This window comes from Dysidea avara, chromosome 9 (genome assembly GCF_963678975.1).
Source record: "Dysidea avara chromosome 9, odDysAvar1.4, whole genome shotgun sequence".
Taxonomy (NCBI): Eukaryota; Metazoa; Porifera; class Demospongiae; order Dictyoceratida; family Dysideidae; genus Dysidea; species Dysidea avara.
In genome coordinates this window covers 1364126-1379791 of record NC_089280.1, presented here as the reverse complement: position 1 = coordinate 1379791, position 15666 = coordinate 1364126, and the positions used below count along the sequence as shown (strand labels likewise).

The window sequence follows — 15666 nt, the reverse complement described above, 5'->3', positions numbered from 1 at the left end:
GATGTGTCAAGGTATTGATTAATTATTGTATGTACATAGTGATGATGATGATGATGAAAGTAATCAATGTGAGCAAGGTATCCATGATGAAGATGAATAGCAAGAGTCTGGCATTGATGTAGACTGTAAGGATGAGGTTTCAATTTGTATGTAAAGTGTCACTGTTGTATTATCAGTTGAAACTGCAGATAACACCAAGATAGTTTGTTGTATTGGTAAGTTAATTGAATTGGTTGGCACTCCATGCAGGATCTGCACTTTGGGATGCAGAGTGACCAAACAACAAATTTTTGGCTGTGCTATGACCATAAAAACAGTTTGTGAAGCTGGCCATGTTTTTACTTGAGCGTCATCTCCAGTAATGGTGAATAAAAATAATGCTACAATATACAAGAGCAACATGGCATTTGCCTCGGCTTCAGTGGAAGTAACTGTTATCGCTTCATGGAGTTAAAGTAGTAAATACATTCTTCACATACAAGCGTCTGGTTTTATTCCCTGTCATTCAGAAATTTCATGACAATAAGATGGTTAGTTTTGCTCACTGATATTATCAACAGTATATAATGGAGATTCCGTTTGTTTGGACAGGAGCAAATGATTGAGAAGTATTCTGGCATGAATGTGGTGGTAACGGGTGTGATGGGTGATGTGACTCTCCTGGAAAATAATTTAGCACCCACTCACTGATGGATGTGTCATCTAATACATACCATCGTCCACAGTGAGACAGTAGATAACAGAGAGAGGTCCAGAACAAGTTGCCCAACATGGAACGAGAAGAGAGCACTAGGATAAGGTCTCAATAGTAGAAATCACAACAGATTCATCTACTTCTGTAACAAAGACGCTTTGTAAGCTACAGAAGTTGGAGAGCTTTCATAAGTACTTACACTGTCACTGTTGTAGCTGACGACCACCCTACAATGCATCATTCAATTGACATTTGGCACAAAGCCCAATTGTTGAAAAACGTTCTAACTAATGTAATATGAGGGTTAGCTTTAACTTTGATTCATTACACAGGCTGGAAAACTTAGAGGGATGCACAAAATCTCACTGTGGAGTCAGAACATCATAAATCATTACTGCATGGTTCTGCTATAGAAAATGTGGACAACAACAATCGAGTGTATCTGTGTGTACGTACTGTTGTAACTACTAGTTATATGGTGAAATGACAACCACCCACTATATTATCTTTAACCAGGAGAGATGGAGAGGTGTCCTTCACCATGTGTGTAACCTCCATCACTGGTATGGAGGAGAATGTGAGCATGACACATTACCTGAGCCACCTACTGTCAATGGTGTACAGGTGGACTACTTTGTCCGTGGTGATGCTCACTATGTACTTCTCCAAAAACTACTGATGGATAAGACGTGGATGAAGTCATTGAAATACTTCACACAATTCAGGTGTAATAACTTGCTCATCTGTGTGCAATGTCTGATAAATTCAGTGAATATTAAATTGTATGCCTTCTCTCAGCCTCAAGTCATCCATCACAGCAGCCAGTGTTACATAGTTATATCTGTTGGTTACAATTGATTTACTGATATTGATGGATAATGGTTGAAGTTTCACTTGCTTGAAATCCATATCCAATATCAATGTCTTATTATCACAATGGGATGTGCACTCTGGGATGCTGGAGAACTACCACAATACACTATTAACTTATTGCACCAAAAGAAATGCTTTCAAGTGTGTGTCTATATGTTGTGTACTTCATTACTGGTTTGCCACTGTAGCGATGCTGCATATCAAGCAAGGATCCAGTTAGCAGTTCTTGATCGCAGTGCTCATCTGAACCGAGAAATAAGGCAGCATTCAGAGACTGAGGCCTATCAGTACCACAGAAGATACCGTTAACAGACTAATGTTGTGAAAGTTTATAAAGCCAAGGAATACTAATACATCTCTGATCTAATGATTGGAGTGGTCCAAGACATCTAATTTCAATATGAACCAGAAGAGTACTACACATGAAACTCATCTCACATGCATTCAATTAATACAATGTTACAGCCAATGACAAAGGTCATGTTTATTACAGTATTATTTCTAGAACTTTTATAACTACAACAATAGTTCTACATGTGTACATGACTAGGGTCTGAAGCCCAAGTAGACACTGCCTGGTGCAGGATATTGATCTCACACCCTCCAAATCACACAGGATGGTACAACCAAATAACCACGAGAATAAAGCACGTACTGTTGATAGGTAGCTTTACAATAACTGGCTGGAGAAAATGTGGGATCTTCTCCCATGTAGTCATCACCATCTATGGCGGTTCAGCACAACATCATGAAAGGTCTCTGTTGTGGTTACACATATCAACAGCTTGCAACAAACTCGTTCCACAGGGTTATCCACATGACGACATTTGCCACACTTGAGGCCTTTGTTCCTGACCTGGTGGACTGGTTTGTGATGGCTCATCTTGTGATGATTGGTCCTGCTGACCACATGCAACATGGCAAGTGCCAGTCCTACCCTGCCTCGATCCTGCAGCGACTAGGAGCTCCTGTTGTCGAGTGGAAAGTGTACCAACAAGTTCGTAAAAGCTTATTAGCAAAAAGCAGAACTTACTATCACACGCTGATGGTTGTCCCGAACCATTTGGGTATTCGATGTACCCCAGCTCCTGCCACTTGCAGTTTCACCGCTCCCTTCACGGTTCTTGCAGGGACCTGCTCACGATTTGCATGTGCAGCGATCTGTACACAAAATACCATGTGTCTTGCAGGGACATCTCCCGGCAAGTAGACTTGCACTAACAACCCTGGATCATGGCGCTTGGAATCGTATTGGCGTATTACACGAGTTACATCAAAAGTCTCTTTGTCGGATTCATCTAGACCCTCCTCTGTTCCTTCCAGCCTGTCTTGTGAGTTATCCTGCCACAAAAATTAAGTGAAGTCCACAGCTGAGAATGATGATGCCATTTCGTGTCACACAATAAGAATGAGTAATAATTATGTCATTTGTTATGGTTACGTGGTTCCTGTTGCTTGTAGACTTTAAACGGCTTCCTTCCGTCACATTGTCCCTTTACCCAAACTACAGAAATGACTGCTCTATTAGAGTAGTGACTGTACATGTTCTATTGGGGTAGTTCAATACAACTGATATTTCAAATCTTCTTTATGCTATTTTAAGGTTGTTTATACACAGTTTCAGAGATATAGACTTTTCAGACTTACGGACCACCCCTGGTCACAAGGGATTCAGATAACTGAGGTTCCACTGTATTAACTTTCCATAATTTGCATTGCCTGCAAGTATATTGGAATACCTAACAATTTGACTGTTTTCATGCTAAAATGCCATGAAAGTTATATTAAATTTCCAAAAGTTACATCTTTTCAAAACAAGTTGATGTGCTACTTCTAAAAACCGGGAGCCATGCAGCAAACAAACCTAATTGGAATTAAATTTACTAAACTAATATTTTGTTTTGTTGCAACATACAAAATTATCAATTCAATCACAGTAATTTGTATTTCGTATTGATGAAATATTTCTAATTCTGTAATTACCGTAGGGCTACTTATTTTCGAGGATATAAAATTTCGCGGATTTAATAGAAACTGCTTTAAACAAAAAATTTCGTGGAAAAAATTTCGAGGTTACCGGAAAGCAGCGAAAATTTATTAACTGGTCGCGATCAGCGCGTGTCACTACTTTTGGAGATGAGCGATCGATTTGAGCACCCGTCCGTGATCCGAGGATATCATATTTACAAAGATATTTTTACACCAACAATTGGAAAAACGTTCCAGGGCCGAAGAGAAACCGATAACGACCACGATGATTATGCTGTTGCTATTACGGAAGATGATACTATCGTTGGCCACGTGCCTCGCACCATTTCAGTACCATGTGACCTGTTTTTACGAAAAGGAGGCACAATATCATGCACTGTCACGGGTCCTCCTCAGTATTCAAGGGATCTGGAGCAGGGTGGGCAAGATGTACCTTGTAAGTTAGTATTTAGTGGCCCCGTGAAAGATGATTTCAAGCAAAAGGTACAAAGGTTACTGCAGAAGGCGCCCAAACTGGAACGTTCCGCTTGCCTTGGAATTACCCCACTAGCAGCACAAAGTGATAAGAATAACACCCAAACTACAACCATTAGTGGGGCACTTAGTGCCTCGAGCAGTGCAGCACAAGCTAACTGTGTACCAGTTCGTAAGCTAACTGTTCATGTATCTAGCACTCCCTCTATTGAAATCGACGATACTGGCTCATCTAGTGACGAATCTGATGGTGAAGAGGAAGAAGGCAATCCTAAAAAGAAGGTTCATGTTGACGGCGAAGAAGTTATAAATCTTTTGGAAGGACAGTGGTTACAAATAGAGAAATTTATTCTTACCCCTTCAGACCGGAATATACTTGTACAAGGAAAGCGCCTTAATGACCACCATATTAATTTTGCGCAATGTTTGCTTAAAAAACAATTTACAGCCATTTCTGGATTACAACTATCTCTGCTACAAGGCAGGCAACAGCAAGCCAAAATTAAGAATGGTATACAGATTGTTTACTTGAATAATCGGCTTCATTGGTGTGTTGCATCTACCATCTCTTGTGCCAAGAATGAGGTTAAAGTATATGATTCTGTGTTTTCCTCTCCGGACTCAGAAATGAGAACTATTTGTTTAAATCTCTTTGATATCACGAAGAAGCCCAAGTTGAGTTATCAGCCAGTCCAAAAGCAGGAAGGTGGAGATGATTGCGGTGTGTTTAGCATTGCTTTTGCCACAGGTTTGCTACATAAGCAAAATCCTGTCAGTGTACAGTTTGCACAAAGCAGCATGCGTTCACATCTGTTGCTATGCTTTGAACAGCAGGTATTGACACCATTTACAGCAACTGTGTTGTAGCATTATGTACTGAAATTTTAGTATACACATTGTAAATTGATTGAATAATAATTATCAAAGATAGATATTACATTGTTCACAAGTTATTAATGTACAATAATTGTGTCTATTTTATTCATTCACTTTTGATGCCACATTTGCGAAATCCATTTTTTATAATGTCTGGCCTACTGGTCATGTATTTGTACACGTTAAGCATCCATTGGATGCCAAGGGGCTTCACGATCGACATTTTTAAGTCTACTGGTACTAAAGGTGTTTTTTCATCAGGACGTAACCTCATTTGTTGGCACATACGCAAGGCATACCAATCTTGAAATTGGTTTCTTAAGAATGCCTTCACTGCCTTATTGACGCTGACATCAAGAGGTTGCAGTCGATCAGTGCAGTTGGCTGGTACTATAACAATGTAAATGTGCCTCTTCTTCAGCATCGAAGTGATTCTAGGAGTGCACTGACCTCGAAACCTATCATAGACAACCAAACAAGGAAAGTCAGTACCCAACTGCAACTCAGCCCTCTTTGCTTCAAAGTATGGGAAAAGGATTTTTTCTAGGTATCTCATGACAGTCATTTCGTTTGCCCAGTGATTTTCGGTAAAGGTTACATCCCAGTCAGAAGGGACATCATCCAGGGGAGGTAAACACTTTGGTGTCTTGCCTTGATATATCAGTTGAGGTGGTAAGAATGTTCCATTCATAGCTCCAGCAAACACAGCAGTGATCTGTCGCTTATCATTTGCTCCAGCTATCGCAACTCTCTTGGCACCAGTCTTTTCCATTGTCCAGTCTGAGACAGGGACATAGTGTATGCCAGTTTGATCCCAATTCACAACAAGGTCATCAGGAATTTCTTCCAACTCTATGATTGCTTGAGCATCAAATACAAACTGAGCTTTGCGCTCTTCAAAGTCTACATGAGTTAGACTAGCTTTTGTCGTGACTCTTCTCTTTGAAAATCCAAGTTTTCTTAGCCTTCCCTTTGCCCAGTAGGTTGACAGTTCTAGGTGTCCACCATTCTCCTTTAGCCAGTTGCTGTCATGGTGTAAAACTAACCCCTTTGCTGCAGCTATAAGGACACTAGTATTTAAAACTAGACCCATTTGACGGATTTCTGTGACATACGCTTGCAATTGCCTATCCAAATAGTCTCCCAGAAGTAATGGTCTACCTCTTTTCTTGTATGGAAGCTTCTTTACGACCATTTCTCTTCCTTCTTTCTTCCTAATTTGTAGATCTTCCAGATACTTATCTCTCCACGTGCGCACACTGCTTTCTTTCACCTTGCGCGTTGGAAATAGCCTTTGAAAGTGTCTCACTGCAGCAGCTACTCCATGATCAGCAGCATAATGGCCGATTTGCGCCCTCTCTTCATCATTAAAGCGTTCATAAGCGCCCCTCTTAAGCAGTGTTCCATCATTAATTGAGCCCATCACTCGCTCAACCTCTTTGTTAGCAGCAAGAATTCCACCCGAAGATATCGCTTTAGATAAACTGCCAGAAGGTGACGGTAAAGGAGCCTTGACCTCTCGTTTGAAGTAATTCCACAGTGTCATTTCTCTACTACTGACCACGTGTAACAGCTGCTCTACGACTCCGTGGAACTGAAAAATTACTGAAAATTTACAAGGATAAATATTTTCGTGGGTTTAATGATTATCCGCGAAATCCTCGAAATTTTTTATCCTCGAAAATAAGTAGCCCTACGGTACGTTGCTACGCACAGCTAAGGAAGTGTACCTAAAAAAACAACATAAAAACCATAGAATTATATTTTCAACTGTTTTATAAATTTGTCTACAGCGTTTTCTTACGCAAATTCTCCAGACAAAGCCTCAAACCTGCTCTTAATTTTCATTTGGGTATGTACAGGTATGTTTCAACTTGAAGGAATTCGTTATACCCGGTAGCCTAGGAGGCCAGTTGTGTTGTTTTTCAGCTATTTGAGTAATTTGATGTCTTTGGAAAAGGCCTGTACCAACTGGCACGTACTGAAGCTTACCTGCCCGAAAGTTTAACAAAGGTTCTATGTGGCCTATATTTCTCACATAAAGGCTGTTTTTCCCACGTGGGTGTGGAAAGACAAACAAATATACATACATACACACACCTTTTTGGAAAACAATTTCAGTAAGTGTCAGCCTTTGGCCAGCTATGGACGCACACCTGGTTTAAAATCCCATCTATACAGTAATTGATCATGATAGGCTACCCATAATATCTCAGTGTTACCAGTTGTAATTACCGATAAACAAACACCAGTCATTACAGTATCTATCCCTTCACTTGATAACACACACCACAGGTAGTATGGATGTCAATAGTGTGTGTACATGCACTGACCTGTAAGTGTAGGAATGGAATACTGAAGAATCTGTGTAAGTACTTCAGTCCAAACCCGTCCTTCATGGAGCACTCTGCGTATTTGACATCAGCTGACCCCTCTGGTCTGTGGGAACAAAATTATTATACCAGACTATCCAAAATTGTATGTCATTAGTAGGTAAGAGCTACAGACATTCACTGCTGAGAGATTTTCAGCTAACTTTATCCTATAGGGAGACCTATTAGAGGTTTCTTGAAAAATTTAGAGCTCCTCAGATGACAATACCAATGATGTCTGTCTGGTATTAGAAAGAAACCTAAGAACAGCTACTTTACTTTCGTTTAGCTAATGTTTATACAGTAACCCACAGGTGAGACCACAGGTTGTAAACTGGTCAGTAGCCCCATCATAGACAATAGCTTTAAACATCCAGTAGTGACAAGAATCTTCTAACTAACACATATTGTAACCTAATAGGTAACCCATCATAGCTACTAGTATTATAACTATAGCTACACACTTACCTCTCCAAAAACTCCACAAAGTTCATAACCTCAAGGGTAGTCACTACTCGGTGTTCTCCCATATCCCTGAAGTTACCCTACACAACAGTGTTGTTGTAACATGGAGTATGGAGATCGGTCTTACCATCACTACTATCGGAATGTGGTATGAAACTAGAGGTAATTCGCGAGTCACATACTGGTACGTCCTACAAGACAGACAACATCACAAGTTAGTGCTACTACAATGAATCATGTGACTGGTGTGTGTAGTGACACAATACATACACAATCCAAGACTGTTGCAATACGCTTGATGATGTGCAATATATTTGGTGGGCGCACGGACAGACGATGCGGATTAAAAATTTTTGTAATGGATGATGACACAAATCTTTATAAACACACATGCACGCAACACGCACGCACACACACCATACACTGAATTACACTCAACACATTACAGTATATTAAGTGATATACCATTGTTTGGTCATGTCAAACATAAAGATCACTCCATGAGTACCCTTGTACACATCAAGGAATTGAGCATCCAATGGTTGATCAGCTGGAGTCTGTGTAGGGTAGTGAGTGACACACAAAGTGACGTGTGTAGGGTAGTGAGTGATGTACAAAGTGACATGTGTAGGGTAGTGAGTGACATACAAGGTGACATGTGTAGGGTAGTGAGTGACATACAAAGTGACATGTGTAGGGTAGTGAGTGACATACAAAGTTATATACTACACTACACAGCAATATTCCACCTGAACGTCTAGGTCATTGAACAGTTTTAAATTTCCTTTTTTCTTCTTCTTGTGGATTTTCCCTGTGACATAAAGACAATACAACTAACAGAATATGGTACCTGTAATGTGTGTGTGTGTATGTAGTGTGTGTATGCATGTGTGTATGTATGTATGTATGTAGTGTGTGTGTATGTATGTAGTGTGTGTATGTATGTATGTATGTAGTGTGTGTGTGTGTGTGTAGTGTATGTGGAGTGTGTACGTTGTAGTGTAGTGTGCGCGCACGCGTGTGTGTGTGTGTGTGTGGGCCTGCAGTTGCCGATCTCCACGTGGTAGGCCTGGAAACACATTGTGGGCTTCCTACGTACATGTTGGTGTTTAATTGTGTTGCTTTTGCTGGTCCATTCTTCAGAATGGCTAATGGTAGCAATGTGGCTAACGACAGCCCCCTCCCCTCCTGCTCATGATCATGTGGTGGAGACCAGGTCTGGGCAGGGGTCCCCTCAGACGGGAATTGCAATCCCACCTAAGTAGTAAGTATTCTCTGCACAAGAAGGCACATACTGTAAAAGTGTGAAGCTATTATCCCAGCACAGGCATATCTCTGTGGGATGCTGTCTTCACCACTGTCGGCGTACCATGTTGTATACTGGGACTTGGAATGCTTGTTTGCTGGTGGAATTGTCAGGTGTGTCATGCCCGTGGTACCTCTCAGTGTGATCACTGTGGGTGTGACAGAAATTTCCATCACAAAGGTGACCTCACCTGTCACCAGCAATACTGCTCAAGCTGAGGTCCAGATTGATCCAGGACCCTGCTGTCGTCATTTGACAGGTGTGATAAGGTGTGTGTGTGTGTGTGTGTGTGTGTGTGTGTGTGTGTGTGTGTGTGTGTGTGTGTGTGTGTGTGTGTGTGTGTGTGTGTGTGTGTGTGTGTGTGTGCGTGTGTATAGTCTGTATATTAATGATAACTACCAATCACTGACCAATCATTACACACCACAATTAGTTGGGTACTATAACAAGTGTTGGCTGTTCAGTCTATAAGGTTTCTGTCATAGTTCTCCAACCAGTAAAGATATTTCCATACAAAAACAAGCTCAAAACTGTGTTTAACACTATAAGCATGTGTCACAGAATTTCTAAAGGGCTCTACAACCAGCAGTACTAATGTTATGAGGTAGACCCAAACAATCTTGCAGGTAGCACATAACAATAAAATTTCACCATTAAGTGATCTTAAAATGAGGTAAATTTAAGATTTCTAGGTTGACAGAATTCATCAAGTGCCCTAAAGACATTTAGAATACACACAACATACCTTTATCCACCACATCCCACACTTCCACTTTAACAGTGTCCAGAGTATCTAATGGAAACCAAACAACACACTGAAACCATATAAGTTACAATACACAATGCAGTAATGTGAGCTAAGACTTTGTGCATATCAAGCTTGGTGGAATCTCCAAGAAGGATGTAATAAACATGTGATCAGAACACATAATAGTTTAATGATTGTACAGCAGTCCATTATAGTTAGCCTTAGGCCAACCAAACTTGTTAATTGTTTCTCCACATTATTCTTAACCCCACCACCTCAAAATTCATTTACTGCTACTACAACTTGTATTGATCACAGATTGCTTAAGGCATACAGTGTGTAGTTATTTTGATGTAGAGAAGAATCAGAGTATTGTCTAGCAGTATTAGAAAAAGACATGCATAAAATTCTTTGATCTTTGGGAGCTGTTTCATCTCTGAGGTCAACTAGATCAAATGTACAGCAGCTCATCTGCGCACTCGATAATTATTTTTTCAGAAAATCCACTCAAGACCTACGTAGCAGAAAGACCTCATGTATTGCAAATCTCACTTTCGATCATTAGTTTTCTGTGCTCTCCCAAGCACATTGCAGGCTAATAGCTGTGGAGGGAGAAGTCACCCAAGCCACGCGAGTTCAGCCACTCATTCATGCCTAAAGCAATTCGCGATCAATACAAGTTGTAGGCACATTAGTCAGGGTGAACAGAGAGGTCCAGTAATATCAAGAAAAATTCTGTTCAGCACACACCTGCTTTCTTGTCTTGTGTTTCTTAAAGCACGTTTTGTCTTCAACTAAACTGTAGATGGATTTTAAATACCTAGATGGGTAAGCTTCCTTGTAGAATGATTATTTTTGCACTATCTGTAATGTGGGTGGACATATAGAGTACTTATAGTCAGGGCCAAATAATACCAGATTCTTTTACTCATCGCATTAGGCATAAGTACATGCATATTTCAAATGATGTCAGCAAGCTCAAAACTAGGGAACCCAGAGTGTGGGTAAGGAATATTACCCAATGTGTTACTGCTGTTAGCTGCTCACCCTGAAGTAGTTTCTACCCTATAAATGCAAGTCAAGAGAACACTAACCTGTACCTGCTGAAGAAGTAACCAAAGCTGACTAATTGAGGTAAGGCTGTTCACTGTGTTTATGTTGAGAGCTAGGGTTGGCCAACTTATTTACACATTTCGTACTTAAGTAAAATGGTTGACTAATACCGTATTGTCTCGAATTATGGCTAGGGCGTTTATTTCTTTCAAGCAACTTTTAGTCCTGGCTACTGTAAGACACCAGCGACTATACGAGACCAGCGTTTATATACTTGATCAGCATTCATGAGTGAACTTCATACCTTGGTGTTGCACTCTCCTGGACTCTTCCCTCAACATATTTCACAGATTCAAGCTTAAAAGGAACTTCTTCACTTCGTTGTTTATAAAACCACCTGGAATTGTTAAAAATAATGACCGCTCTAGACATTTATTTGAGACCCGATGTTTATTTTGTTATGAAGCTGAATACCCCCGGCAACTAAATGGGACCAGGTGATTATACGAGACTGGCCGTAATTCGAGGTAATACGGTAGATGTCTATGTCTCGTAATTGACATAATATCCACTCTGTCACGTAATGTTAGCAATTTTCACTGCATGCCAATACTACACAAAATGATCACCTTTATAACTCCATAATATACTGGTGACTTGTATCTCCTCTGTTGGGATGTAGAACTCTAAGAATGGCTTGCCTTGAAGTCGATGGAACAAACAAGTTTTGCCAGAGTTTCTATCACCTTTAACAACTATCTTCACTACAATAACGCACAACAGTAATCACGTGTCTCCAGACAACACTAATAATACGTACGTCTAGAAACTTATTTATCCTATATATTGCACAAGTGAACAAGTCTCTCAGCCGTTCAATGACTTACTGTTAAACTGGATACCTTTGGAGAACTTTCTCTGTAACTGTTGGTCCATCGACTGGATACCAACACCAGTGGCCACTTCATTTTTAGTTTGCTCGTTTCCCATTTCCACACCTCAGAGAAATCGTTGACGTTTACATTATTCGCTATTCACATGTGAGCCACGTACTCCAAATAAAGCGCAGCAGAAAGACAGTTGAAAAATGTTGAGGCGCTTCGTTAACCAATTAAACGTAGGTACAGCGCGGTTAGTTTGAGTGTGCTGTAATTCTTTGTGCACGTTATTGTTACTTGTTTGCTTTGTGCCAAATCTCCACCGTCGATCTGCATGGCAGATGACCCTGAACATATCATTCATACTTGACAGTTAAACTGCTAGTAGTAGAGACAAATCACCTCTACACATTGACTATGTGTTACATGCTCAAATAAAAGCCCGGTCCTAGCCAACTGAAACCAGAGATGCTACTTTAACAACTTGTTTAGGTTTACTGGTAATGTACAGCGCCAAACATGTCTTGATTGCTGTATAGTACAAGTGACATCACATTTTCCTATACAGTAGGTGGATGAGCATGATGTACCAATAGTACAAACTTCCACACTCTGTGTGTGCGTGTAGTGTGTGTGTGTGCTTGCCTGAGGCAGCATAGCCAAATTGGTTAGCATGTGTGCATGCATGCACACATATATGTGTGTGGATTTGACCACAAAGATCAGAAAATATCTATATAGTCATTTTTAACAAGAGTTAATAATATTATTAACTCAATACCAAGTGCTTGTGAGTGTCTAGGTGATAACTACCATACAGTTAGACAAAGCACCTCTGGAATAAGTTATATCACCCAGTGATAGCCAACTTATCACCCTGTCACTCAGACTTGTTCGTGACATTTTCTTTTCTTTTCGCCTATTTAAAAGTATAATGCTGGTTTTAAGTATTTAGTGTGTTGTAGCTCTCCAATGGTTGAAGCTATGTGTACAAATTTTTTACACCATTTCCTTACCTTCCAGAGCATCCACTGTGTAATTAGCCAACAGCTAAGTTTCCCGCCATTTTAGATAGTTTTTATTAAACCGTGGTTGACTGTATAAAATGAGCTCCAAAAGGGAGGGAGGTGGGGGCCCGGAAGGAAGGCAAGAGGCTGTTTAAAACTTGAAAGGGAAGGCATACAACTGAACATCATTAAATTTTTGGCTAACCTTTGTATTAAGAACACATTGGGAGTGACCAAAAGTGTTCTGATTATCAAAGTGCACTAATTTTCCAGGTCAGTTTAGTGAGTTTACATACTAAGGGATAATACGGGACCATTACTAAGTGTCCAGATTTTGTAGTCTCCTTATTTTCAAGAATCCTGATTAACAGGTTATACATGGTGCCTATTATTAGATAGCCATGTTAACACATTGGTGTAGTCATGGTAACATGTTCATGTGGTTATGGTAACAGGTTACACCACATCAACACAACCAGCTGGCAGGAGGGAGGTGGAGGGCAAGTTAGCTAGAGCTGTGATGAAACCAATGATCTTTGGGAACCATCAAAAACTCTTCATGTTCTTAGCCTATACAACTGCAATTGGTAAGTGTGTAGTGTAGTGTATGGTAATTTGGTTTGTATGTGACCAAACACATAATAACAATTCTGTTATAGAAATAAACATACAGTATTTCTTTCAGTTCATGGTTCATATGGTTTGAATATACAGATCTGAAACAGGTTTGACACCAGGTCGGGTCACATTTCTGTCCAGCTTTATAGAAGATCGGACTAGATTGTGTGGCACAAATTGATTATCTTTTGTATGTACACGCTATAGCAGTCTAGTCCTGCAGCAAACCAGCTTCTTTCATGAACCATGCTAGGAGCTTTTTGGAATCAAGTGCAACTGTCTGTAGGAGTGTGCAGAGCTATTCACATTGCTGTTTATTGGCTTACTTGGAGTTACACCCCCTAATTGATCACCCCCATAGTGTGTATATATACGTACAAGTAGAAGGAAAAAATTTTGGGGGATTTTAAGCTGGATTAGTGATCAATAACCAAAAAAGCAGGGAAACACGGAAACAGCTGAAAGTAGTGGAACAAGGGAGGTTGCCTATACTTGCAGATACACTAGTGGTTATCTAATCCTTACTCTTCCATGACTGAATTAGGGATTACATGTCCACTAGTATATCTGCAGGTATAGGCAACCTCCCTTGTTTCACAACTTTCAGCTGTTTCCTTGTTTCCCTGGTTTTTTTGTTTTTTGATCACTAATCCAGCTTAAAATTTCCCTAATTATTCCTTCTACTTGTTTGTTTACTTTTTAAATAACACAATTATGACTACTGAATCTACGTGTACCACATTAAAAGAAAGAATGGTGCCAGGCATTCCATAAAATAATTTTTGTGCACGCCCTAATAATCAATTACGCACTGAAAAGTGAGGTGGCCATTACACTTCATTTGTAGCTATGCTCCGCTTGTTACACAGCATTACAAACAAAGAGCAGTACAAGAAACAATGAATCCAGTTGCTACGGAAAATGCGGGTGAAAAGCATAACACAGCCAGAGGGAAGCCGCATCACGCTATCACAAATTGACACCTTGTGTTGTTGGCGAAAAGAACTGGAACACAAAGGTAAGTCCAGATACGTGCATTGTACGTACTGCGGTTGGTGAAAAGCCATGTCTCAGGACAAAGCAACATCGAACAGTGAAAAAATCAAGCCCATAGCCTTATCCATTGTTGAGTTATGCTTGGCTGAAGGCATCAGTTAGTTAGTCAGAATAAAATTCTGTTAAATAGAAATTCTGTAGAAACTTGTTGGAAGGGTTAGGGGACACTCTGAAGGCATTTTTGGGTTTGGCTATACCTAACCAATACTGCTAAGCTGTTATGAAGGAAATTTGAGGCTGGTTTTAGGGTGATATTTTTGGGCAAGAAATCCCAAAACTGCATGATCCCTAATATACAGTACAGCCATACTGTATGATAGTATTTGCAGCCATCATAATATTGACTAATCAATTATTAACTTATTAAACCTTTAGTAATAGAGTTTTGTTATAATATAGCTACCTGTTAACTCAATAAGGTACATATACATTATTTGATGGACCTAAACTAAGTGTTTCTATAATCCCTGTCACTAGCTGATAGTGATGTTGTTGATTCACTACAGGCTCCACACTTTACATGGTGTTCTATCATGACTACAAGTTGGATGATCACTGCTTCATGCCAGTGAGTGGCTCTACATAATGTATCATATGTTAACCCTTCACTGTAGATCAGACGATATGTTGCAAGAAAGAAGAAAGAATTTTTCACTAGTAGTTTAAATACAGACACTATACAGAAACTAGAAGAACAAAGTAACAAAGAACCATCTCCTCTTGTAACTTCTAGTAAACAACAAACAACTTTTAAATGATGTAAACAAAAGTTCATAATATTAGTATTGGATATCACCAGTAGAGGTGTTAATTTGATCAAAGGTGCAGTGTACTGGTGGTACAGGGCAATCACTTTTATATAGCAGTCAATAAATGTTACTTACTGTGTGATATGAAATTTTACCAGAAGTAACAGTTTACAAATCTCCACTTCATACATACACTCTTTGTAATACTTCTCTATACTGCACTTAAATGTTTTATAAAATTAATCATGTTATATATACAACACATAAAATTAATGATTCCACAGGTGGTGGCTATTAGCTTCCTCTGTAGTTTTTCTCTAGTTTCTTTTGTTTCTATTTCTCTACTGCAAGCTGACGACATCACTTTATCTTCAGAATTATGTTCTCTTCACATTAACACTATTAATGATCAGTTGATCTTCAAGTCATTAATGTTAATGTATGTGTTTGTTTATTAACTAACACCCTCCCTCACTGACTTGCATAATATTATAGTTTCAGTAGTCCA

General features: G+C 39.7%; 3 protein-coding genes across 15 annotated transcripts in view; 2 read left to right on the top strand and 1 right to left on the bottom strand.

Annotated features, from left to right (window-relative positions):
• LOC136265385 (rab-like protein 6) overlaps positions 1–11919 on the bottom strand; it is a 32042-nt gene extending 20123 nt beyond the window's left edge. For 10 of the 12 annotated variants that reach the window (XM_066060199.1, XM_066060203.1, XM_066060198.1 and 7 more), the window contains exons 1-8: positions 11738–11918; positions 11480–11614; positions 9795–9842; positions 8493–8554; positions 8209–8300; positions 7871–7934; positions 7747–7823; positions 7240–7345 (exon numbers count right to left, since the gene is read on the bottom strand). In XM_066060199.1, coding sequence (XP_065916271.1) covers positions 7240–7345; positions 7747–7823; positions 7871–7934; positions 8209–8300; positions 8493–8554; positions 9795–9842; positions 11480–11614; positions 11738–11840 — 687 coding nt within the window. In that variant the 5' untranslated portion in view covers positions 11841–11918. Of the gene's footprint in view, positions 1–7239; positions 7346–7746; positions 7824–7870; positions 7935–8208; positions 8301–8492; positions 8555–9794; positions 9843–11479; positions 11615–11737 lie in introns of all 12 variants that reach the window. The other 2 variants (XM_066060209.1, XM_066060207.1) reach the window with 2 other exon arrangements.
• On the top strand, positions 3698–5026 carry LOC136266330 (uncharacterized). Its single transcript, XM_066061345.1, has one exon. It carries the CDS (start codon positions 3704–3706, stop codon positions 4895–4897), a length of 1194 nt encoding a protein of 397 aa, XP_065917417.1. The 5' UTR covers positions 3698–3703; the 3' UTR covers positions 4898–5026.
• Positions 11771–15196, top strand: LOC136265388 (uncharacterized). 2 transcript variants are annotated; one of them, XM_066060210.1, is made up of 4 exons: positions 11771–11971; positions 13191–13322; positions 14916–14977; positions 15024–15196. In XM_066060210.1, the coding sequence occupies exons 1-4, from the start codon at positions 11938–11940 to the stop codon at positions 15165–15167; spliced, it is 372 nt and encodes a 123-aa protein (XP_065916282.1). In that variant the 5' UTR covers positions 11771–11937; the 3' UTR covers positions 15168–15196. The 2 variants fall into 2 exon arrangements, 1 of the variants encoding a protein (XP_065916282.1); XR_010705495.1 differs by having other exon boundaries at positions 11775–11967.
• Positions 15197–15666: the final 470 nt, after the last annotated feature.

Coding starts and splice junctions, on each gene's coding strand:
- LOC136266330 (XM_066061345.1), top strand. CDS start 3,704: ATGAGCGATCGATTTGAGCACCCGTCCGTGATCCGAGGATATCATATT.
- LOC136265388 (XM_066060210.1), top strand. CDS start 11,938: ATGTTGAGGCGCTTCGTTAACCAATTAAACGTAG. Junction 13,323..14,915: donor AGCCTATACAACTGCAATTG/GTAAGTGTGTAG, acceptor GATTCACTACAG/GCTCCACACTTTACATGGTG. Junction 14,978..15,023: donor ATGATCACTGCTTCATGCCA/GTGAGTGGCTCT, acceptor CCTTCACTGTAG/ATCAGACGATATGTTGCAAG.